At 47.4% G+C, this 23,061-nt stretch overlaps 1 protein-coding gene across 6 annotated transcripts in view; it reads left to right on the top strand.

Moving 5' to 3' along the window:
• The first annotated feature begins 9,372 nt into the window (after positions 1-9,372).
• The window catches only part of B3GALNT2 (beta-1,3-N-acetylgalactosaminyltransferase 2), a 68,899-nt gene continuing 55,210 nt past the window's right edge, over positions 9,373-23,061 (top strand). For 4 of the 6 annotated variants that reach the window (XM_079106859.1, XM_079106860.1, XM_079106857.1 and 1 more), the window contains exons 1-3: positions 9,374-9,602; positions 16,389-16,536; positions 20,373-20,473. In XM_079106859.1, the coding sequence (XP_078962985.1) occupies positions 9,491-9,602; positions 16,389-16,536; positions 20,373-20,473 (361 nt within the window). In that variant the 5' untranslated portion in view covers positions 9,374-9,490. Of the gene's footprint in view, positions 9,603-16,388; positions 16,537-20,372; positions 20,474-23,061 lie in introns of all 6 variants that reach the window. The other 2 variants (XR_013758239.1, XM_079106856.1) reach the window with 2 other exon arrangements.

Genomic DNA, 23,061 nt, shown 5'->3' with positions numbered 1-23,061 from the left:
ATACAGTCCTTCCTTCCTCCATTCTTGTCCCCCTCCCTAACCCTAACTCTAACCCTAACACTAACCCTTCCCTCCCCCCATTGTGTCATCATCCACTTATTAGCGATATCATTCGTCCTTTGGCTTTTTGAGATTGGCTTATCTCACTTAGCATGATATTCTCCAATGTCATCCATTTACCTGCAAATGCCATAATTTTATCATTCTTTATGGCTGAGTAATATTCCATTGTATATATATACCACAGTTTCTTTATCCATTCATCAACTGAAGGGCATCTAGGTTGGTTCCACAGTCTGGCTATTGTGAATTGAGCAGCTATGAACATTGATGTGGCTGTATCTCTGTAGTATGCTGATTTTAAGTCCATTGGGTATAGGCCAAGGAGTGGGATAGCTGGGTCAAATGGTGGTTCCATTCCAAGTTTTCTAAGGAATCTCCACACTGCTTTCCAGAGTGGCTGCACTAATTTGCAGCCCCACCAGCAATGTATGAGTGTACCTTTCTTCCCACATCCTCGCCAACACCTGTTGTTGCTTGTATTCTTGATAATCGGCATTCTAATTGGGGTGAGATGGAATCTTAGGGTGGTTTTGATTTGCATTTCTCTTATTACTAGAGATGTTGAACATTTTTCCATATGTTTGTTGATTGCTTGTAGATCTTCTTCTGTGAAGTGTCTATTCATTTCCTTAGCCCATTTGTCGACTGGATTATTTGTTTTTTGAGTTCTTTATAGATTCTGGAGATTAGTGCTCTATCTGAAGTATGATTGGCAAAGATTTTCTCCCACTCTGTAGGCTCTTTCTTCGCATTGTTGATAGTTTCCTTTGCTGAGAGAAAGCGTTTTAGTTTGAATCTATCCCAGTTATTGATTCTTGCTTTTATTTCTTGTGCTATGGGAGTCCTATTAAGGAAGTTTGGTCCTAAGCCAACATGGTGAAGATCTGGACCTCCTTTTTCTTCTATAATCTGCAGGGTCTCTGGTCTGATTCCGAGGTCCTTAATCCATTTTGAGTTTAGTTTCGTGCATGGTGAGAGATATGGGTTTAGTTTCATTCTGTTGCATATGGATTTCCAATTCTCCCAGCACCATTTGTTGAAGAGGCTATCTTTTCTCCATTGCATATTTTTGACCCCTTTGTCGAGTATGAGAAAATTGTATTTATTTGGGTTTGTGTCCGTGTCCTCTATTCTGTACCATTGATCTACCTGTCTATTTTCGTACCAATACCATGCTGTTTTTGTTACTATTGCTTTGTAGCAGAGTTGAAGATCTGGTATTGCGATACCCCCTGTTTCACTCTTCCTGCTAAGGATTGCTTTAGCTATTCTGGGTTTCTTATTCTTCCAGATGAATTTCATGACTGCTTGCTCTATTTCTGTAAGGTACATCATTGGGATTTTAACTGGAATTGCATTGAATCTGTATAGCACTTTAGGTAGTATGGCCATTTTGACAATATTAATTCTGCCTATCCAAGAACATGGGAGATCTTTCCATCTTCTAAGGTTTTCTTTAATTTCTTTCTTTAGTGTTCTATAGTTCTCATTGTAGAGGTCTTTCACCTCTTTTGTGAGATTGATTCCCAAGTATTTTATTTTTTTCGAGGCTATTGTGAATGGGGTAGTTTTCCTAATTTCTCTTTCTGAAGATTCATCACTTATGTATAAGAATGCATTGGATTTATGGGCATTGATCTTGTAACCTGCTACTTTACTGAATTCACTTATGAGTTCTAAGAGTTTTCTGGTGGAATTTCCAGGTTCCTCTAAATATATAATCATGTCATCAGCGAACAGGGATAGTTTGAGTTCTTCTTTTCCAATTCGTATCCCTTTAATTTCTTTGGTTTGTCTAATTGCTCTGGCTAGAGTCTCAAGAACGATGTTGAATAGAAGTGGTGAAAGAGGGCATCCCTGCCTTGTTCCAGTTTTTAGGGGGAATGCTTTCAGTTTTTCACCATTTAGAATGATATTAGCCATGGGCTTAGCATAAATGGCCTTTACAATATTAAGGAATGTTCCCACTATCTCTATTTTTTCTAGTGTTTTGAGCACGAAGGGATGCTGTATTTTATCAAATGCTTTTTCTGCATCTATTGAAATAATCATGTGATTCTTGACTTTAAGTCTATCGATATGGTGAATTACATTTATTGATTTCCTGATGTTGAACCAACCTTGCATCCCTGGGATGAAACCCACTTGATCATGGTGCACTATCTTTTTAATATGGTTTTGTATGCGATTTGCTAAAATTTTGTTGAGAATTTTTGCGTCGATGTTCATTAAGGATATTGGTCTGAAATTTTCTTTTCTTGATGAGTCTCTGTCTGGTTTAGGTATCAGTGTGAATATTAGCTTCGTAGAATGAGTTTGGGAGGGTTCCCTCCTCTTCTATTTTATGGAATACTTTGAGAAGTATTGGAATGAGCTCTTCTTTAAAGGTTTTGTAGAACTCGGCTGAGAACCCATCTGGTCCTGGACTTTTCTTTGTTGGTAGGCTTTTGATGACCTCTTCTATTTCATTGCTTGAAATTGGTCTATTTAAATTGTGTATGTCCTCCTCGTTCAGTTTAGGCAATTCATATGTCTCTAGAAACCTGTTGATGTCTTCAAAATTTTCTATTTTGTTGGAGTATAGATTTTCAAAATAGCTTCTAATTATGTTTTGTATTTCACTCTTGTCTGTTGTGATATTTCCTTGTTCATTCTGAATTTTAGTGATTTGGGTTTTCTCTCGTCTTCTCTTTGTTAGTGTGGCTAAAGGTTTATCAATTTTATTTTTTCGAAGAACCAACTATTTATTTTGTCAATTTTTGGTATTGTTTCTTTTGTTTCAATTTCATTGATTTCAGCTCTGAGTTTAACTATTTCCTGTCTTCTACTACTTTTGGTGCTGGTCTGTTCTTTTTCTAGGGCTTTGAGCTGTAGTGTTAGGTCATTTATCTGTTGAGTTTTACTTCTCTTAGATGCTTCCATGTTGAAAGGCCTTTTTGATTGAAAACGTTTTGGAACTTATATTACTTTTTAAGTTTTAAAACTCATTTTTCCTGATCATCTATTTTCAGTAGCAGGAATGACAATGTTCAATGAGTTAATGGCAGGATAAGCATTTGGGGTAGCATTTTTTTAAACATATTTGTAAGTACTCATGAAAATGTGTAGTTGACTAAAACCATATGTAGCTACAGAAAACACTGTTGTAGTTCAGAATATACAGGTTTGTGTGTAGTTAGCTTATTGCATTAAATTATTTACCTTAGCTTGAAGTAAGGATTAAAATTCATTTAAAGAGATCTCTGAATGTTAGTTACTGTTTATGAAACTAAACTTTTTGGTTCCACTTATAAACTGTATCTATAAATCAGTACCTGGGAAAATTTCACTTTCTTAACCTATTGATTCAAGGAATAAAGTATGAAAAATTAAACAAAACAAACAAACAAAAAAACGGGGACCAGTAGCCCCTGGAGCAGAGTGGATGGGAACCACAGAGGGGATGAGGCTGGAGGTACAGGGCTGCAGGGGGGCCTTGTAAGGACTCATGGGTCTGGGAGTTTTCAGTTGAGAAGCATCATGGCCTAATGTGTGTGTGTGTGTTTTAGGGGGTACTAGGGATTGAACTCAGGGGCACTCCACCACTGAGCCACATCCCAGCCTTATTTTGTATTTTATTTCAAGACAGGGTCTCACTGAGTTGCTTAGGGCCTCCTTTTTTCTGAGGTTGCCTTTGAACTCGCCATCCTCCTGCCTCAGCCTCCGAGGCCGCTGGGATTACAGGTGTGCACCACCACACCCAGCCTGATCTGTGTTTTATCAGATTCACTGAAGTCAGGTTTCCTGGAGAACAGACCTAAAACAGGGTTTCTGGGGGGTTGCTCTTGGGACCCCTGTAAGGGAGTGAAGCAGGCAGAATCGGGCAGGGAAAGTGAAGCTGGGCTGTCAGCAGTAGCAACAGAGGCCACGATGTCTTCTCAGTCGTCCCTCTTCTGTTTACCCCTGCTTAAGTTGTCGCTGGACGGTGGTGGCTCAGGAGACACCTGGGCCTGGGCAGGGAGAGGTGCTGCTGCGTCCTCAGCCGCACTCTGCCCTGCAGGAGGAGATGCACACACACCGCCTGGGCTGCCCTCTCAACCAGCCTGGTCTCCAGGAGCAGTGTGTGTGTGGGGGGGCTCCTGCTACTGCAGCCCACCTCAGGGCACAGCTGGCACCAAGCTCCCTCCTCTGCCCGCCCGGGTAGATTTTCCTCACCCTCAGCCAGCCCATTTGCAGTGCCCAGGGTGAGTGACCCTGCTAAGCCACAGGTCAGACCACAGAGCTCCTCCTCGCACACCCGATCAGCCACCTCCGCTATTCATTCCAGAGGAAAAGCCAAGGTCCTTACCAAGACCCATGTCCTGTCTTGCCGGAGGCCTCTCTACCCTCCTCCCCACTGTTCTCTCTGCTCACTCTGTTACCGTTAGGCCGCCTCCTTCTCTCCCTGGAACGCATTTTTGTGGGCAACTGAGCAGAGTCTTCTGGGGAAAGCCTTCGCCCACCAGCAGCATGGGAACACAGCGTCAAGGTGCTTCAGGCTGAGGTGTGAGGAACTCCGTCAGCCAGTGCAGAAGGGTCTTCCAGACACTGCCTGGTGGTCCCTCCCAGGCCCTCAAAAAGGATTCAGGAGCTGGGCTGGGCTCAGTGGGGAGCACTTGCCTGGCACGTGTGAGAACTCATCATCATGTGTGACGTGTGAGAACTCATCGGCACGTGGAGGCGGAGCTGCCCTCTGGATTACAAACACTGAACAACCCCCAAGACTGTGGTACTGAGGTAAGGCCAGAGGATCGCAAAAAGTAGTTCAGAAACAAGGGCCAGTGCGTTTAAATGTCAATCAAGTTAGGTGACATCATAAAGCAAGGGGCTGGTCCAGTGGCCAATGCCTGTCATCCCAGGTACTCAGGAGGCTGGGGAAGGAAGGTCACAGGTTCAAAACCAGCCTGAGCAATTTAGGGAGACCCTGTATCAAAAAATAAAAGGACTGGAGGTGGAGCTCAGGGTAGAGCATTCCCAGGTTTACTCTCTAGTAGAGCAAAGTAAAAGAAAAGACTTAAATAAAGTAAAGATGTAATGTGCCCAGGGTAATAGTTAGCTGTAGGGAAAAAAATAAATCTATTTAACAAATTAAAAAAATTTCGGAAAAATAAATCTATTTGGAAGATTCTTGCATTATACCATATTTCAAAATAGATTTCAAATAGATTAAAAAGTTTAAAAAATAAGGATATTGATCAGGGCTGGGGTTGTAGCTCAGTGGCAGAGCAGTTGCCTAGCATGTGTGAGGCACTGGGTTTGGTCCTCAGCCCCACATATAAATAATCAAATAAAGTAAAGGCATTCTGTCCATACACAACTACAAAAAAAAAAAAAAAAAAAAAAAAGAAGAATATCGATCAGATGCCCTGATCAGTAACTTCCTAATTATGAAAAAATAAAATATTGATAATTTGGATTCATAAAAATGGAACACATTTTTGTGTCCTAAAAGTCAAAATCAAAAGAAAAATATTTTCAATAAAAGTAAAATATGAAAAGTTAATTTATAGAGGCTGAGGCTGTAGCTTAGTGGTAGAGCGCTTGCCTAGCATGTGTGAGGCACTGGGTTCAATCCTCAGAACTGCATAAAAATAAATAAAGGCATTGTGTCCATATACAACTAAAAAATATATATTAAAAAAGTTAATATGTAAAATGCTCATCCAAATGGGTAAAAAGCAAATACACGGGTAAGCCACAAAAGAATAGAAACAAACTGAAAACCATAAAAATATTCCATACCAAAATGTTCTGCCTTTTGAATTAGGAATTCTTTTTAGTTCTGGGGATGGAACCCCGGGTCTCAGATACACTAGGAAAGCCCTATACTACTGCGTCACATCCCAGCCCTGGAAGGAAACATTTTCAGTGCCAGGGGAGGTAGGATAAGAGATTCTTGTTCAAGGCAGCCATATGCACTGGTGATAGGGCAGTATGAACAGACGCCCCGAAAATAGTATTTAAAAAGAAGATCCTATGAAATGTGGGTAGTTTGCGAGCAGAAGAGCCCGTGTTACTTACTCTAGTAGAATGATGGGGACAATCTGTTATGTCCAGTGATAGGCCTGCCAAATGTCACAGTGTGGATGCGTGATTACTGATTGAAAATCAGAGCTGCTACACTTATAGGAGAAAATAAGTGAATATAAGCTCTTATTCATAACACTCACATAAATATTTTAAATGGGAAAAAAATAAAGAAAACACATGATTTGTATTTGGTGTAACTTAGTTCTTCATATATTATTCTACGTTGTCCAAATTTCTTTTCATGGTCACATACTGATTTTGTAACAGAACAAAATTTTTTTAAAAACCCTCCTCTGGAGCCCTCAAACCGAACACCAGGCCCCTGGGCACAGCCTGTGATGCGGGCTGACCTCCTCCCTCTCCTCCACTTCGTCACTGAGGTCCCGCCAGACAGACAGCAGCGCCCTCCTGGCAGCTCTCACCCCTCCGTGATTCCTAGGCACCACTTCTTGCCCAGGGTGTCCTTGAACGTCCTTCCCCACCCTTTGGCTTCAGGCCCCAGTCCTGGGCTCTCACGGGACAGCCCGCTCTGCTTTGTGCTTCCTCAGGGCACTGGTAGCACTGGATGGTGGTGCAGGTGACCAGCCCTCTGAGCTCACCTCTCTCCAGCCCTAACGCTGGCGACTGGTCTGTGTGAACTGGGAGCACCCGACCGCAGACGGCTGACCTCTGCACTAGGTTTCCAGACTCCATCCCTTCCAGGGCAGGAACTTTCTCCTGCAGTCTCCACCCACCTTGGTCTGGAGGATACCAGACACAGGAGACAACTGGTCCCACCCAGAGGTGCAGGGATTTGAAGGATGCTAACGAGTTACTCCAAACTATTTCAGCCACAGGGCTGTCAGAGAGCCAGTGAAGGCCTGCCCCGCTAGGTTGTCGGCTGGAGGGTCGCCACCTTGATCAGTGAGACTTCATGTGCTTTGTTTATTTCTACCTTTGGCACTCACTCACAAGTTGTTTAGATACTGCCATTTAATACTGCTTTCTAGCTGGGTGTGGCGGTGCACACCTGTCATCCCAGCGACTCAGGAGGCCGAGGCAGGATCACAAGTTCAAGACCAGCCTCAGAAACTTAGCTGAGGCCTTGTCTCCAAAGAAATAAAAAGGGCTCAGTGATATGGGTTCAATCCCCAGTGTGTGTGTGTGTGTGCTTGTGTACACACACACACAAACACACACACACACAACTGTACTCTGCCCACTTCAGGCTCACACTCAAAATTTCCCCACCCTGCTGTTATGGTTTGGATCTGGAATGTCCCCCCAAAATGCACTGGCCTCCCAGCTGAATGGACTGCTGGGAGATGGTGGAAACTGTAGGAGGGACATAGGCGAAGGGCCCTGGGGATGTGCCCTTGGGACTGTATCTTGCCCCCAGCCCTTCCTCTCTCCTGACTGGCTTGCCAGCCTCCTCCCTAGGCTGAGTGGCTTTCCTCTGCCACACCCTTCTGCCTTCTGCCATGATGTTCCACCTCACCTCAGACCCAAGGCAGTGGAACTGGCTGAACATGGAATCACACCTCTGAAACTCTGAGCAGAAGTAAATCTTTCCTCGTTTTTCTCAGGTATTTTGTCACAGCAATGAAAATGCTCTTTTAATATTTTACATAGCACTTATCATCTTCCGACATTTACATCTGCATATATGCCACCTAAGGTCTGCAGCTCTCCTCTATCACCACAGGCGAGATGTCACTTAATCACGTAAATCAAGTGCCCAGCACGTACATAATACATGTTCAATGTTTACTGAATGAATGGATCTGACAAAATAGTTGACAATTCCTCTTTTGGGGCTAAGTCATCATTCACAAAATTTAAATTATTGGTTAAGAGGCCATTGCTACCTTTAAGGATAAAAATAGATCCTTTGTGATACCATTATTACCCCCCCCCCACTTGGACTTGAACCCAGAGTGATTTTACCACTGAGCTACATCCTCAGCACTTTTATATTTTTAATTTTGAGACAGGTTCTCACTAAATTGCTTAGAACCAAAGTTGCTGAGGCTGGCCTTGAATTTGCTATCCTCCTGCCTCAACCTCCTGAGTTGTATGCCACTAGGCCAGCTCTTGACCACTATTAATTGAAATGTAGAAAGCGTATCAACAGAGCTTCTAAAAGAGAAAATCCTTTCCTTCTCTTTGTGCAGTACTAGAGACTGAACTCAGGGCCTGGGCTTGCTAGGCAAGCACTTTAACACTGAACCACGTCCCCAGCCCTAAAGGAGAGATTTCTACCCGGGTATTTGAAGACATTGCATGTTCTCTCCCTCCTCAGTGTCTACAGGATGCCTGAGAGAGGGGCAGGCCGATCTTGGTGACATTTTCCCACCAGTCACAATCGTCAGTGTTTTGATTCCATCTGTTTCCCATAGGAGGGAAAACGTTCCTTTCTGTCTTCAGGGAAACTGTCCAGAAACAGCAGTCCTGCTCAAATTGCATCCCATGCCCTAGCAGCCAGCCTCTGAGACGGCGCCCAGTCATCCTCGCCCCTTGGTACTCGCTCCTCGGTGAATCTGGATGCTGCGTGCGACCCACAGGCTAAGGCAGGCGCGGCCGCGAGTCCGTCACCCGGGACGCGGCTCTCCGACCACTGCCCGTCCTCCGGTGACCCGCTGACATCTGCCTCGGACCTTATGAGACCCTGAACCGGGACTTAGCTCCCCAATTCCTGACCTACAGAAACTGAGATAGCAAAGGACGACGGCTGTTCTAGGAGGTTCGGATTCGTAAGAGACAACTGAAAATACACAAATCCCTTTTAAAAGAAAGAAACGTTTCTGGCCTCCCGAGTTAAGTGCAAGCAGTAGATAAACGCCCTGGACTGCCCGCTTTGAAGGACCATCCCACCAAGCAGCCGTCAGAGTAGAGAGCGACAGTGTAGGAACGGTCCACTACGAGGTGCAGCAGGAGAGGCCCGCTCTGCACAAACTAAAAGGCCACGCAGCCAGACTCCCGTTGGTCGGCGCGGAGGCCTGCTGGGGAGGCCGCCGGACTCCGCGCGGTGCGGGCGCCCCCGGCACACGGCGCTCCTGCGCGGGGCTCGGCCGGCCGGGGGTCCCCGCCCCGCAGCCCCGCGGCCCCCGCGGCCCCGCTCCCCGCGCCCCGGCCCGCGGCGGCGTGCGCATGCGCCGGGCGCACGGGGCCCTGGGAGCGGCGGTTTCCGGGGCGCGGGGCCCCGGGCGCGCCCCCTGCCTGCGGCCCGCGCGGGACTCCAGCCCGGGGCCGGCGCGCGGGGCGGGGCGGGGCGGGGCCTGGGCGCCGAGGCCGCCGCCCGCTCGGAGGCAGCGGCGGCGCGGGCCGAGTCGGCCGCGGGGCCGGGCGCTGGCGGGGCCTCGCCGCGGGCCGGGGCGCGCGGAGCCGGCGCGGGCGGCCAATGCGCAACTGGCTGGTGCTGCTGTGCCCGTGCGTGCTCGGGGCCGCGCTGCACCTCTGGCTGCGGCTGCGCTCCGCGCCGCCCGCCCGCGCCCCCGGGGCCGGCGCTGCAGGTGAGGCGCGGGCCGGGCGGGCCTGCGGCGGAGGGGGCCCGGGCCCGGGCCTGCGGGCGCGCAGGCCGGGCGGGCGACGCGGGTGGGCGCTGCGCGCGGGGCGGCGGCGGGGCGCGTGCGGGTCCCGGCTGGCGGTCCGGCCGGCGGCGCGCGGCCTCGCCGCCCGCGGTCTTTAAGGGCTTGCCCGAGGACGGGTAAGGAGAGCCAGAAAGACGCTCCATTTAAATACTCAACGCGTGGGGTCGTTTTCCTACCGCCTCTCTCTCCTCCAAACGGCTGGGTCTTTTTTTTCAATCAGAAGTTTTAAAAACTGAAATATTTGCCGTTTTGGCCGATGGCTCTGAGCCTTGACTTACAGAATATCCAGCGATCCTCAAAGCTGGCTGTCATGTGGGATTATGTCGGAGTTCGTTTCCTGTTTGACAAGCCACCGACTTTAGAAAAGGCCCTTCGTGTGCCCCGAGTAGAATGAAATGTGACTTCGCTGGGGAGGTGCAGTATCAGTGCCCTTAACCTGCTCACCGGATGGGTTTTGTTGTTTTCTAGACTGAGCTAAGAAAGGGCCGTACGCTTGAAAGGCTTGGTAACATCTGTTGGGTTTGTGTTTTATCGGCTTCCTTTTTAATCAGTGAGTCCTACTGAAATCTACTTGCAGAGCACCCTTAAGATATTTATGACCTTAACAGTAAAACAAGCGACCTTGCCTTGGGCTTCAGTCTCAGTGGGCCTGCAGTTTCTTAGTTTGAGACAGGTTTTTCCTGTTTGCTTGGTGTGTGGCAGGTGTCTGTCACCCTGTTAGGCCAGGCTAGATTAAGAAAACTGTGGAAAGGGACAGGGCAATGAGTGAGAAGATCAATACTGGTTATAGAAATTAACTCTGAGGGGCCGAATTTGTGGCTCAGTGGTGGAGCGCTTGCCTGGCATGTGCGGCACTGGGTTCAGTCCTCAGCCCCACACATAAATAAATAAAGGTATTGTGTCCATCTACAACTAAAAAGATATTTAAAAAAAAACAAATTAACTCTGACTTTGAGTGGATATTGGGCAACTGCTCAGATAATCAATAGGCTATTTTAATCTAAAACCTGACAGACTCTAACCTTTTTTTCCCCCGTAAGCACTTTCAAAACTGAAAACAGTATGGGGATTGTGATGCCAAGATTTCCCACAACTGCTTTCCCATGTTTGAACTAAAACATTTGGGCATTTTTGCGTTTTGATCCTACTCTTTAAACCTAAACAGAGAGAGAAAACCCCAAGATTTTGCTAAATATTCTTCCCGTGAGTTAGCATATTAAGATTTACTTCTGTTTTCTCTTCTGCCTCTTGTCCACCTTCGATCCCATTAAGTCAGGACAGTATTTTCTGGAAGGGTGGTTTACCTCCCCTGAATATTAAGGAAGTCCCTCTAGCTGGCAGTTGGCTTAGCACACGTTGCGGCTTTCTCTGGGCCAGCTCCTCTTGTAGGTGTGGAATTCAGCAGTGATCAAGATAAAGGGTCTGCCCTTGTGCATTTACTAATTAGGCAGGAAGACAGAGCATAAGAAAATAGTTATAAGTGTCATGGGACAGTGACAAGTATGTTTCAGCAGGAAGCCACTGAAGGCCACTTGAAGAGGGCAGTTGAGCAGGGACCCAAGTGAAGTGAGTTGTGTGGGCGCCAGGATCTGTGCTGGGGGCCTTGCCTTGGAAGCTGGCCCTGCTGGGAAGCAGGCCTCCCTGTGCAGTCGGTGCCCCTGGAGGGGCCGAGGGCTCATGGAGACGCCGCGGTCAGACCAGGCCTGTAGGGGAGGTGCTCCTGGTCGCAGCGTACTGGTTTTGGGTAATGCCTTAGTAGGAATTAACAGTTAATTTAGAAAAATGATGCCATTTAAAAGGGGGGGGGGGGGCGGGAAAGTGCTTCCCTGTGTAGGCTGTTTGGAAAGGAGGAAACCCAAGGAAAGGAAAGGAACACTTTCCCTGAGGGTGCACTTGGGGTGCGAGGTGTTATGCTGGGCTGTGGTGTGCTCAGAAGTCTGGGGAGACCTAGGGCAAGTAGGTCAGAAACCAGTTGAGCTTGCTCTGCAGGTTTGCCCTGGCCTAGTTCTTCTGCAGTTATCCCTGTGTGCTGTGTGCCAGTTTTATCTCTGGGCTTCAGTTTGTTTCTAAAGTGGTTGACTTTGAGAGGGAGTGGTAGGGTGCATGTGGTGGCAGAAGTCCGTGCCTGCACGCTGTCTGGGGAGGTAACTTGGAGGTTGGCAAGAGCACGCTGTGGTCGCGTACGTGGTAACCGTCCTCTGTAGGTCTGGGAGAAGCCTGTGTGTATTCCTCATTTTCAGGATTTCCACGTTTGGTGGTTGGTGTCGTCCCGGAACATGCGAGAGTGGAATTTTGGTTTTTGGGTTCCTTGAGCTTATGTTGAACAATGGCTTTGAGGTCAGCCTGGCTTAGACGCTGCTGGTTTTTGGATGTGCACTTGGTGCAGAGCCTAGCAGGTAGCCGGGCTTTCAGAATATATTACAGAAATGGTCAGTACCCTGGGGAGCATCCCTGGGGCTGCACATTATTCCTGACATTGCGAAGAACTTGCTTGCTGCTGTCTGCGCATTTAAGCACAGGAAACACAGGAGAAGCTCATTAATCTGAATGACTGAATCAAGGGAATAAAACAGGGAGGGGATGAATGACTTTTGCATTTTAGGTCATCTGCTTGCATGACACAGTGACTTTATGATTTAAAATTGTTTCTTATAAAAGTGAAACAAGTTCTTTGTAGAAAAAAATTAATTTTTATACAGAAAGAAAAATAATCTAGACCATTTTTGAAAGCACTTACATCTGAGACTTGTTTGGGGGAAATTGTTTAATGTACTGAAATGTCATTGATATAGAATATGATTCTTTTCATGGCGTGTATCTGTGCAGCTTAATTTATTTGCACAAGTTCAAAATCCCCAGCTAATCGCTCAGATTTTAAGAAGGGGACACCGCAGAAGCTCCCTTCTGCTCTCCTCCGTCCCTGCCGAGGAAGCCACCACCCTGGCCTGAGGGCAGAGCTTTGGCTGCTTTCGTGCTGTACCCAAATGGAACCGCACAGTCTGCGCCTAGTCTTCGCAGCCTGCTTCTCTTAACACGATGTAGGACAGTGACTGTTGCCGACGGTATGGTTTTACTGTCTGTGGTATCACCCTCGCTACACCGTGGTTTGTTTGACGGGTTCCTTGCTTGTGCCCTCGTGGGCCTGCCGAGTGGCGCCGTGGTGAGTGGGTTTTTGCCCAGCGGCTGTGTCTGGGGTGCTCAGGCTGCAGTTGCTGGACAAAGGTCATTCCATTCCACGGTGTCCACCTGTTGCCAAAGTGTCCAGCAGGAGCAGCACCAGATGACTCTGCCACAGCAGTGAAGGAGAGCGTCCGTCCCCCTGAAGTCCCTGCCCTCCTGTAGTTCTGGTCACTGAAGACGATCGGCGGTCGGTGGAGGAAGAGCGCGATTCGGCCTTGATGCCGGGCGGAGCTGGAGATGTTTTCCCTGGCTGGGTGACTGTTCGCCTGCCTTCACGGATGATCCTGGTCCGCTCGGCTCGTGTTTCTTTCTTAGTTTTCATTTTCTTCCCCCTTTTCAGGCACCAGAGTCAGACTTGGCGCACAGACAGGTTGGAGGGAGTGTGGCGCGGGATTGGCAGAGGGCACCCGGCCGCCCAGTCCTGCTGCGTGCTCCGCGTGCTCCTGAAGCCCCCACTTGGGGTGTAGACCTTGTAACACTCGAGTCCGTCCCTCTGTTGATGGCCTGGGGTCCGAGAGGCCCACTCTTCTGAAGTCTGACTTCCGTAAATCTCTAGAAGACCAGAATGTGCCCTCATGCGTCCTCTGCGGGCGAGGGAAAGGCGCGGAGCAGAGCCACTGAAGAGAAGCAGGCGGACTGAGGGTGGCAGAGGTGGAGTAGGAGCAAACACTCGTTTACAGCCACAATCCCGTGGGGTTTTCACATGCCACGTGTTTCTCTTGGAATGTGTTTATTTACTTATTTTTAGAAAAAGCTTGTCTGGAAGTAATATGGAGAAATAGGGAGAAAAGTTCATGTACCTTCGTACTGGTCTAAGTGAAAACTACCACCGAGGCAGCAGCTGGAATTAATGCCGAGACCGTGATGAATGTGAGGCATTTTTCATGAAGATTTTGAGTCATTAAGAACAGATTAGCTGGGTATGGTGGCACACGCCTGTATTCCTACCGACTCGTAGGCTGACGCAGCAGAATCACAAGATGGAGGCTAGCCTCAGTAACTTAGAACCTCAGCAATTTAGCAAGACACTGTCTTGAAAGACTACATTATTTTTATCACCATCAAAACTAAGGTCATAGCTGTTTGGCATTCAGAAGGCTATTTCAGTTATTTGAGATTTTGCTTTGGTGAAGCACCCTTATTGTCTGATGGCATCAGATTAAATGGGACACTTAGGCTAAGTGTAATTTTTACCCTTCTATAGCTTTAAATCTTTTGAGAAGATGTTTTGAAAGACTGAACTAGAGCATCTAAATACTTTTTTGTTCAAGTGTTCTCTTAATAAGAGACCAAGGCACAGCTGAGCCTGGTGGCACATGCCTACTATCCCAGGAACACGGGAGGCTGAGGCAGGAGGATCACAAGTTCAAGGCCAGCTTGGGCATATTACTGAGACTGTCTTAAAATAAAAAGTGTTGGGGGTGTAGCTCAGTGGTAGAATGCCCTGGATTTCTCCAGTACTGGAAGGAAAACAGAAACTGAGGCAGGGATTTAAATAGCTTCTTGCTGAGGTCAGACAGCGTGTTGGCTGTGGAATCTGTGCCTGACTTGGCTGGTGATGGCATTTGCCTCCCTCCTGTCACTAGAAGGTCCTTCGTATTATTACTTCTCTGTGAAGGTGTGGTACTCCTCTCCTCATTTTTACATATGCATTTCAGTGCTCCAAGTTCAGACTCATTTACTTCCAGCAATAGGTCCAGCTTTTGTGGTGGTGTTATACATCTGAGAAAAAAATGTTTCTGGGCCACGAACTAAAAAAATAATAATAGTGTGTTAACCAGCATGCTCAGTGATCTGCCTATCACTGATTCCCCCTTTTCTCTGGTGTTGTGGATAAGAAGATCAAATAAACTGCATGGGGTTGTGTAGCCGCAGAACAGAACAGAAACGAGGGCTGGAGTCAGGTCGCCCGGAGCCCGCGTCAGCCTGGCCTGGCTGGCTTGTGACTTAGGCACTTCCTCGTTCTGTCAGTGTGAGCCTACCAGCTGGGTTGAGCATTAAGTGACATTCTGTGTATGATCATTTGTCACATGTCAGGTGTTCAGTGAATATGAATGCTAGTAAACTTAACCCATGAAAGTTTGGGTTTGTTTTAAAGATAATTTCTGTATTTATAAAAAAAATCAATTTTGGTACAAGTGTAATAACTATTTGTTCCTTTTAGAATTGAAGTCTTTTTAAAATATGTTATGTATGATCTTATGTGGATAATTAGGTATGTACATGACAATTCCTGTATTCTTATTGTAATAATGTAGCAGCCTTAACATTTTTAGTTGAGCCTTTGAAAAAGCATCAGCGTGGTTTTTTGTTGTGTTTTAGACTGAGAACCTGAATCTGTGGCATGTAAAAGCACTGCACTTAGTGTAGTGAAGATCCCTGGCTCATAATTTATTTTTGCAGATATTCTGGGTCAGTTCCAGCACTGGAGAAAGGTGAAGTGGATCGCCATCAGAGCTGTGTAAACTAGTAGCTCTCGACCTTAAAGCTCGCAGTGAGAAACAAGGTCATGGCGTGCTTCCCTCTTTCTAAGGACAAGTGTTAGCGATTGCAGTGAACTGCCCCGTAGAACTGACAGTGAAAAATGAACCATTGATGACTTGTTTCCTGATCTTTATTTTTTAGCTAAAAATGTTGCTCGCCCTCCTTTTTGCTTTTCTCGCAGTGCCGAGGCTCCAGCCTGGGGCCTTGCACGTGCTGGGCAAGCGCTCTGCCACTGGGCCACACCCCAGCTCCTCCTTTCTTTAGAATAACGAATATGTGATGGAAGTTTTGCCAGCTGGATTCCATCGACGTCAGTAAGGTCTGGACCCGTTCCAGCCCAGCAGTCCCTCGACTTCCCCCGGTGAACTTAATAACCGCGTGTAAGACTGTGCCTGCCGGAGCACCGTCCTCCTGGTGTTGCTGTTGAGGGCCTTTTCTGTGCCTGGAACAAGCCAGCACCTTGGGAAGTATTGTTATACCCATTCTGTAGTCTAGGAAACTGAGACTCAAGAAGTTAAATACCTTTCAGCTAGTTTGTGGCAGAACCAGGATTCTGTGGCCTAATGGACTTGTTGCCTAGTGTTTATAACACATTGCCTTTTTTTTTTTTTTTTTTGTTACTGGGGATTGAACTCAGGAACACTTGACCACTGAGCCACACCCCCAGCCCTTTTTGTATTTTATTTAGAGACAGAGTCTCACTGAGTTGCTTACTGCCTCGCCATTGCTGAGGCTGGCTTTGAACTCGAGATTCTCCTGTCTGAGCCACCACGCCCAGTGACACATTGCCTTTTAAAGCTGATTCTTACCATAAACATTTTACCCATTTTGAGAAACTCACATGTGGATATACACATGTGGAAGACAAGAACTAGAAGTAGTCCTCATCTCTGGATGAGGGTTTGTGGGTGATTAAAGACATTTTTTTCTTTGTCTTTAACGCATACCCAAAGATACTTTATTTATAATGAACTCCTCATGATGTACATTGAGCTAACAGTGGTTGAGAGTGACTTATTTTGGTTTCTTGTTGCTTCTTTGTAGGTCACTCAGCCTTCCTTCCTCAGTGGAAATCGAGTCACTACGATGTGGTGGTGGGTGTGTTGTCAGCTCGCGGTAACCGTGAGCTTCGGGAGGTGATCAGAAACACCTGGCTGAAGCACTCGCTGCAACACCCAGCCCTGAGCGCGCGGTGAGTGTCCTGCAGCTCCTTACCTGCTTTGACAGTGCTCAGCGCCCTGTTCTGAAGGACCAGAGGTGCCGATTCAGAAATGAGACCTCTCTTCCTGGAAGAAGCAGCTTTTCTTACCCATTGTTGGGCCCCCGAAGTAGATTTGACCAGTTTGAAGCCAGTGGCTCTTCGGTTCCATGCTGAATATTTGTAGGCATGGAGTGTGATTTCTTTTTTGCTTTGACCTAGTCTAGCAATCCCTAAACGTTTCCACCCCAGAGTGCTTTTCACCAGCTTCCTAGAGGTGTCAGCTGGGGTGTAGTGTGCACTGTGCTCCTGCCTCCTGCTGCCGCGGGTGGCTCAGCCTTTGGTTAGGAGCTCAGGGCCTCTGTCTGTTCTCCACCTAGTGAGGGGCTGGTGAAGGGAAGCTTAGACACTGGGCTCCCAGTGATGCGCAGACTCTTGGGCCATGAGCAGAGAGGGCCTCTGGGGAGGGCTGAGCTGGCGCTTTGAGTAGCAGCGCAGGTGAGTTGCAGCTGTGAGTTTCTAGTCACTGGCAGTGAACATTTGGAGATTCCCTGTCCTCACGGCAGCATTCACTGTTTTCAAGACAGGTTTCTTTAGCGCATGATCACAGAGACGGTAGAACTGTTACCCAGCCACCAGAGGCCTCAGCGTTGTCCCGCTTTCAGATCCACCTCCAGAACATGCACTTCCTGCAGGCTTCCCATCTCGGAAAACAGGGACTCCTCTACCAGCTGCTCAGACCAAAACCCAGGGTCACTGTGGCCTCGCTTCCATGTGCCACATCCAGTCCCTCAGGGTCCCTTGGTGCTGCGTTAGGTCAGATCTGGAATTGGGCTCCTCCTGCCTTCGCCCTCCCTCCTTATCTGGGTCTTGATCACCCTCACCTGCATCATGCAGGAGCCTGAGGGGAATTTCTTGCTTTTACCTTTGGCCCTGTACTTTTTATTTTCCGAACAGCAGCCAGAGTGATCCTTTTAAAAATCAGTCAGATGATGGCCGTTCATTCCCCTCCCTGCCTTCCGAGTCTGCAGAGGCCTGACCTTACCTGCCTCTCTTCCCCTGTGCCGCTACTGACTACTGACGTGCACTCTGCTCCTCTCAGGCTGTGCCCCTGCGTCCCTGCGTAGACCTCGGTTCCACTAACTGTCCTATGCACGGGGTGGCGCCCGTTCCTGCCCCACCGACCCCGCCCTCCTTGGGCTGTGCTGCTGTCCACTCCACCTGCTGGCACGCTTCGTGTTTAGATGTCCACTTACGCATCCTTGGTCTCCCCACTTCCATGAGGACAGCTTCTGTGTCTTCACTGTGTGGCCTAGAGTGAGACGCTCGACCCTCAGAGCTACATGTGATAAATGGAATTGCCATTCAGACGTTCACCAGCAATTTATTTACCTTCACAGCAGTTCTTGCTCTAGATTTAGTAAGCTTGGTTTGTTTTATGAAAATGATGGGCTGTCTGTATACAAATAGGTACCAGCTAAAGGCACCTTGCTGGGGAATGATCACATGAGTTTAGTAAGAGCATTTAAGACAGCTGGAAAAGAAGACCTGGTCAATACACGCAGTGACTCGGTGTCTGTGGGCGTCAGGCTCTGTTCCAGTGCTGGTCAGCTGTGTGCGGGGTCTGCCTGCATGGCCTTCGTAGAGGGAGTTTTCGGGGTCATGGCGTGCTTTCCTGCCTTGCCTTTCCCTGGGAGCCAGATGCAGCACTAGACACTTTGAGGCCCTTCCCCAGTTCTGGGCCTTTATGCCATTTGTCGATTTCACGTGTTTGTAGGTGTCCTTCGTACGCAGGTCATGCTCTGTCGCAGAACACAAATGCAGACACAGGATAGCCCTGGCTTTTGGAGGGTTCGCAGCTTGGAGGGAACTGGACGAGGCAGTTTTGCCAGGAACTATAAATAGGTTTAAGACGGCCTGGGGTGTTTGGGGGCCAAGGGGCTGATGAGGGCCAGTGTTAGAAAGGCGGGGGAGGAAGGAGGGACTGAGGTCGCATGCCGCAAAGCGGGGAGGGCCTGTGCCTGGGGGAGCGGGCAGCAACCAGAGCAAGCAGCCGGCGTGGGGAGGTCGAGGGAGCTGGGCCTGTTCAGCCAGGGCTGCAGCGGGCCGACTTAAGTGGTGACCTGGTTGGGGAAGGAGGGACTAAGGTGACTGCAAGCTCTTGTCGAGGTGCCAAATGAGAAGAGCAGCTCGCAGGGGCAGGAGGCTCGGTGTGGGTTGCTGAGCTGGAGGCGGTGGTATGCTGAGAAGGCACACTGCTGGCTGTCTGGAAGGAAGGGCTTCTGTGCACACGTGGGTTCATTATAAACGCAACGGCGGAGGAGGTCCCACACTTCATCCGTGATAGAAGGCGCAGTACGCCGAGTGAATTCCACATAGTCAGTCGGTTTGTTGTTTGCCTGACTCTTGTATCTTAGCCCACTTATGGTTGCAACTGACAAAGGAATGTTAAAGAGTAAGACTGAAAGATATGTCAGACTTTGCTGGGTGCTGTGGCACACATCTGTAATCCCAGCAGATGGGAGGCTGAGGCAGGAGGATTGCAAGTTCAAGCCCAGCCTCAGCATCTTAGCGAGGCCCTAGGCAGCTTAGTGAGACCCCATCTCAAAGTAAAAAATAAAAAGGGCTGCAGTTGTGGCTTAATTGTTAAGCACACCTGGGTTCAATCCCTAGTGTCAAAAAAAATATGTCAGAACTTGACTGTCAGACAATGAAGTCAGCGATGATTTGGCTAAATTAGATCATAGTCTTGAACTGGAGGATGTTTCCTTAACTTTGGGGTACCATCCACAGTGTAACGGCTGTGGGTACATCACATTACATGTAATCTGCATTATTAACATTTTCCCATACTTTGTTGAATGGAGACAGTCAAGACAGCAATGTGTCCAGCCCTTCTTTGTGCTTCTGCCAGATTCCAGGGTGTAAGTATTCCCACCAAGGAAATTGCATACCTCTAATGTGACATTGCTGAATGCAGAATGGGAGAAAGATGCTAGTAAACCTTATGTCATCTCTATCATACAGCTACAGAGACAAATAACCTCAAGCACACAGAGGATGGTAAAATAGAGTAAAATCAGAGAAGGGTGAATCTGAGCATTTTCTTGTTTGTGATATATTTAGTGGTAAGCGTAGTTCCGATTTTTAACAAAGGCCATGCTTCATAATCGTCTCACAGCGTTCCTGTGAGAGCCGGCCCTGGAAGGGTAGGACACGCCTGCCAGTGGGGTGTGCAGGCGAAGGTGGCTGGCGAATTGTTAGAGGCCATGTCTGAACTAGAGACCAGCTTCAGAGTCGTCCCTGGGGTAAATGACACTGTCCAGGGAGAGGAAGTGGAAGGAGGGCAGAGTGCGAAGAGATCCACGGGCACCTCGCCATTCTTTGTGGTCTGAGTGTGGAGGGAAAGAGCGGGCGCTCCTGGCGGAGGAGGTCGCGGAGAGGCGGGAGCCCCCTTTCGGGTAGACTGATCTGGAGCAGCAGGAGTGCCTGTGGGAACAGAAGAGAGCAGAGGAGGACGCTGCGGCCTCAGTGGTTTCTGAGAAGCTGCCTCTAGGATGCTTTGCTCTCGCAGCGCTTGTGCATTTGCTGCAGCAGGCCAGACACTCCTGCCTGCTGCTAGTGCGGCCTTGCAGCAGAGGGCCTGCTCGGCACGCGCCGCCATGGGCAACGTGCAGGTTGCCTGTTCCCCGTTTTGCTTGACTGGAAGACCGCAGGCAGGCATTGATCCTCGTGAACACTGCACCTCAGAGTGAAAGTCTGGAGTGGTGAGGAGGTGGGTGCGGGTGTGGCCAAGGTCAATGACGTGTCGATGCCCACCTGTCCCTCAGCGTGCTTGTGAAGTTCATCATAGGCGCCCGGGGCTGTGCCGTGCCTGTGGAGGACCGAGAGGACCCCTACTCCTGCAGACTGCTCAACATCTCCAACCCAGGTGGGCTGCCCCCCAGCTGCACTGACAGCTCTGACGTGGAGTCAAGTCATCTGTCAGTTGAGAGGCATGAAGTCTGTTTTTAACAGACTACATGTTTGTCATCAGAATTTGTGTTTCTTGGGGCCAGGGTTGTGGCTCAGTGGTAGGGTGCTTTCCTAGCATGTGTGAGGCACTGGGTTCGAGTCTCAGCACCACATATAAATAAATAAATAAAATAAAGGTTCATCAACAACTTAAATGCTTTTTTAAAAAATTATGTTTCTTCCTTCTCAACAGAGTGACTAATTACTCAAGGCATCTGTAGAGCTTCTTGACAGATACAGAATTTTAGGATCCAGGAGAGTATTCTTCAGTGATATTCAGATGCATATAGAAATTCCTTATGTTTAGATAAATCATGAATTACTGAATTTTGAACTTTGGAAACTGCTGATTTCACCAGTTGATTTATAACAGTCTTGATACAAATATTGTAAGTCAACTTTCTCTTAGAATCATTGCCTAAGCTTCTACAAAAGGAATCATAAATATTTAAAATGCAAGTAGTGTTTTTTATTTCTCAGAATTAAAAATGTGTGGGCTTCCGGTATGGTGGCACATGCCTGTAATCCCAGGTGTTTGGGAGGCTGAGACAGGAGGATCACAGTTTGAAGCCAACCACAACTTAGTAAGACCCTGTCTCAAAATAAAAAGGGTTGGGATGGAGTAGCCCAGTAGTAGAGCACTTGCCTAGAGGTCAGAGGCGCTGGGTTTGACCCCCAGTAACCCGCCCCCCCCCCCACACACAATTTGCCGGGTTTCTGGTGAGGATGAGGAAAGCTGATGTTAGTTAGGTTTTCTGCGTCACCAAGGAACCAATTTTAGGACGTTGCTAACCCCTTTCAGCACTTCCTATTATGTTTGTTTGTTTATTAGCACTTCCTGTTATATTCGGCTGTGACTCCAAGGGAGGTTGAACCGTTCCCAGTATTCAGTGTGCTGAGTACCACTTCTGGTATTTGAAGTTTGTCTGGCCTTTGTAGTTACCTGAACCTCGCTTTGAGAGACAGTGCTAGTGTACTGGTAAGGTGTGTCCCTGTGGCTGGACCTGCCCTGCTCTGGCTCTGTGGCCTTCCATGCCTTTCACCCCTGTAAACGGGGACAAGAAGAGCTGCCTCGTGGGGCCGAGAGGTGGACAGGCCGCTGAAGTGTCTGGAAGGGATCCTGGGAGGTGGAAGCAGGACTCGCCGACCCCATGGGAGGTTTGTGCCTGGGACAGTCACAACATAGGTGGCTCTCTGTATTGTTTTATTTTAAAGAGCCTGCCTTTTTATGGGGTTGGGTTTTAGCTTTTTAAATAAATTGGGCTGTGTATTTGGGTCTGTTATAAAGTAGAGTTTCTTACTTAGGATGTCTAATGAATTAACATTAATTAATATTACTGTTGTAAGCAGAATGTTGTAATTGTGTTCTTCTGGGGAGGGAGTCCTTTAGCTTTCACTGGAAGCCCAAAGGGTCTTGAACTCCATAAAATGTTGCATTGTTGATGATGTGGTACCTATGGCAAGTTACCATTGAAAACCAAAAGCAAATACAACCAGAGAAAACCCTTACCTTAAACTAACTGAAACTTCCATCCTTAGAGCTGTTACTAATAGCAAAGGAGTAGACCTTTGCATTAGTAGAAAATTTCAATATATATGATACATGGGTTACAAATTTTTTTAAAATATATAAAATCTAAATTAATACAAATCTAATTTTATCTTTTTGACTACCCTGGAAGCATTTACTGTTATTTCAGTGCCTAAAAGGACGTGATGGGATTAATGATGATACTATGATGTGATTAATAAAAGCAACAGGATTTCCTGTGTCCAGGTAGCTTGAGTGCAAGACATGCTAAGATAGAAAATTCCTAAGACTGACCTGTTGCTTTTAATAGACATGCTTCTACTTTTTGTATCCTTTGTTTCTTGCATGGAGGAAAGAGAAAATCCTGGTTGTTGGCTGTATTTGGAGTCTGGACTCTGAGGGTGCTTGCCCGGCCCACCACAGACTGTCGTCTTCCTTCCTTCCTGCGCATGTCTGTTATTGAGTAGGATCCATCGTTTCCCTCCAGTCACATTTTATTGAAGATCCAAGTGTAAAATGGTTCTAGGAACTCTGAGGTTGGGCTCTAAATGGTCTGTAGGTGTGTGGAAAGAAATTATAAGGCTTTAAAATTTTTAAATTCATTTTAACTTTTTTTGTGTGGTGCTGAGGATCAAACCCAGGGCCTTGTGCATGCTTGGCAAGAGCTCTACCACTGACCTACACCCAGCCAAATATGGTTTTCATTTATCTGAAAATAAGAAAATAATAATCATAATTATTATAATAATAATTATTATTATAATAATATAAGAAAATAATAATAATACCGAACATAAAGAGTGACCAAAATGTATGTTCTTACTTTGTAAGTAAGTATGTGGGTTTGCATGTAGATTTTTTTAAATTGATGAAGTGGTGTAAACAAAATTTGAACGCTATACATCTCTAAAAGAGCTTAATATAGTAACTTAAAAATACGTTTTATATCATTTCTCAAAGTAGCTCTGATATTC

This window comes from Sciurus vulgaris (genome assembly GCF_902686455.1).
Source record: "Sciurus vulgaris genome assembly, chromosome: 12".
Classification (NCBI taxonomy): Eukaryota; Metazoa; Chordata; class Mammalia; order Rodentia; family Sciuridae; genus Sciurus; species Sciurus vulgaris.
The sequence above is the reverse complement of the archived record's forward strand: the minus strand, read 5'-3'. Positions and strand labels throughout refer to the sequence as shown.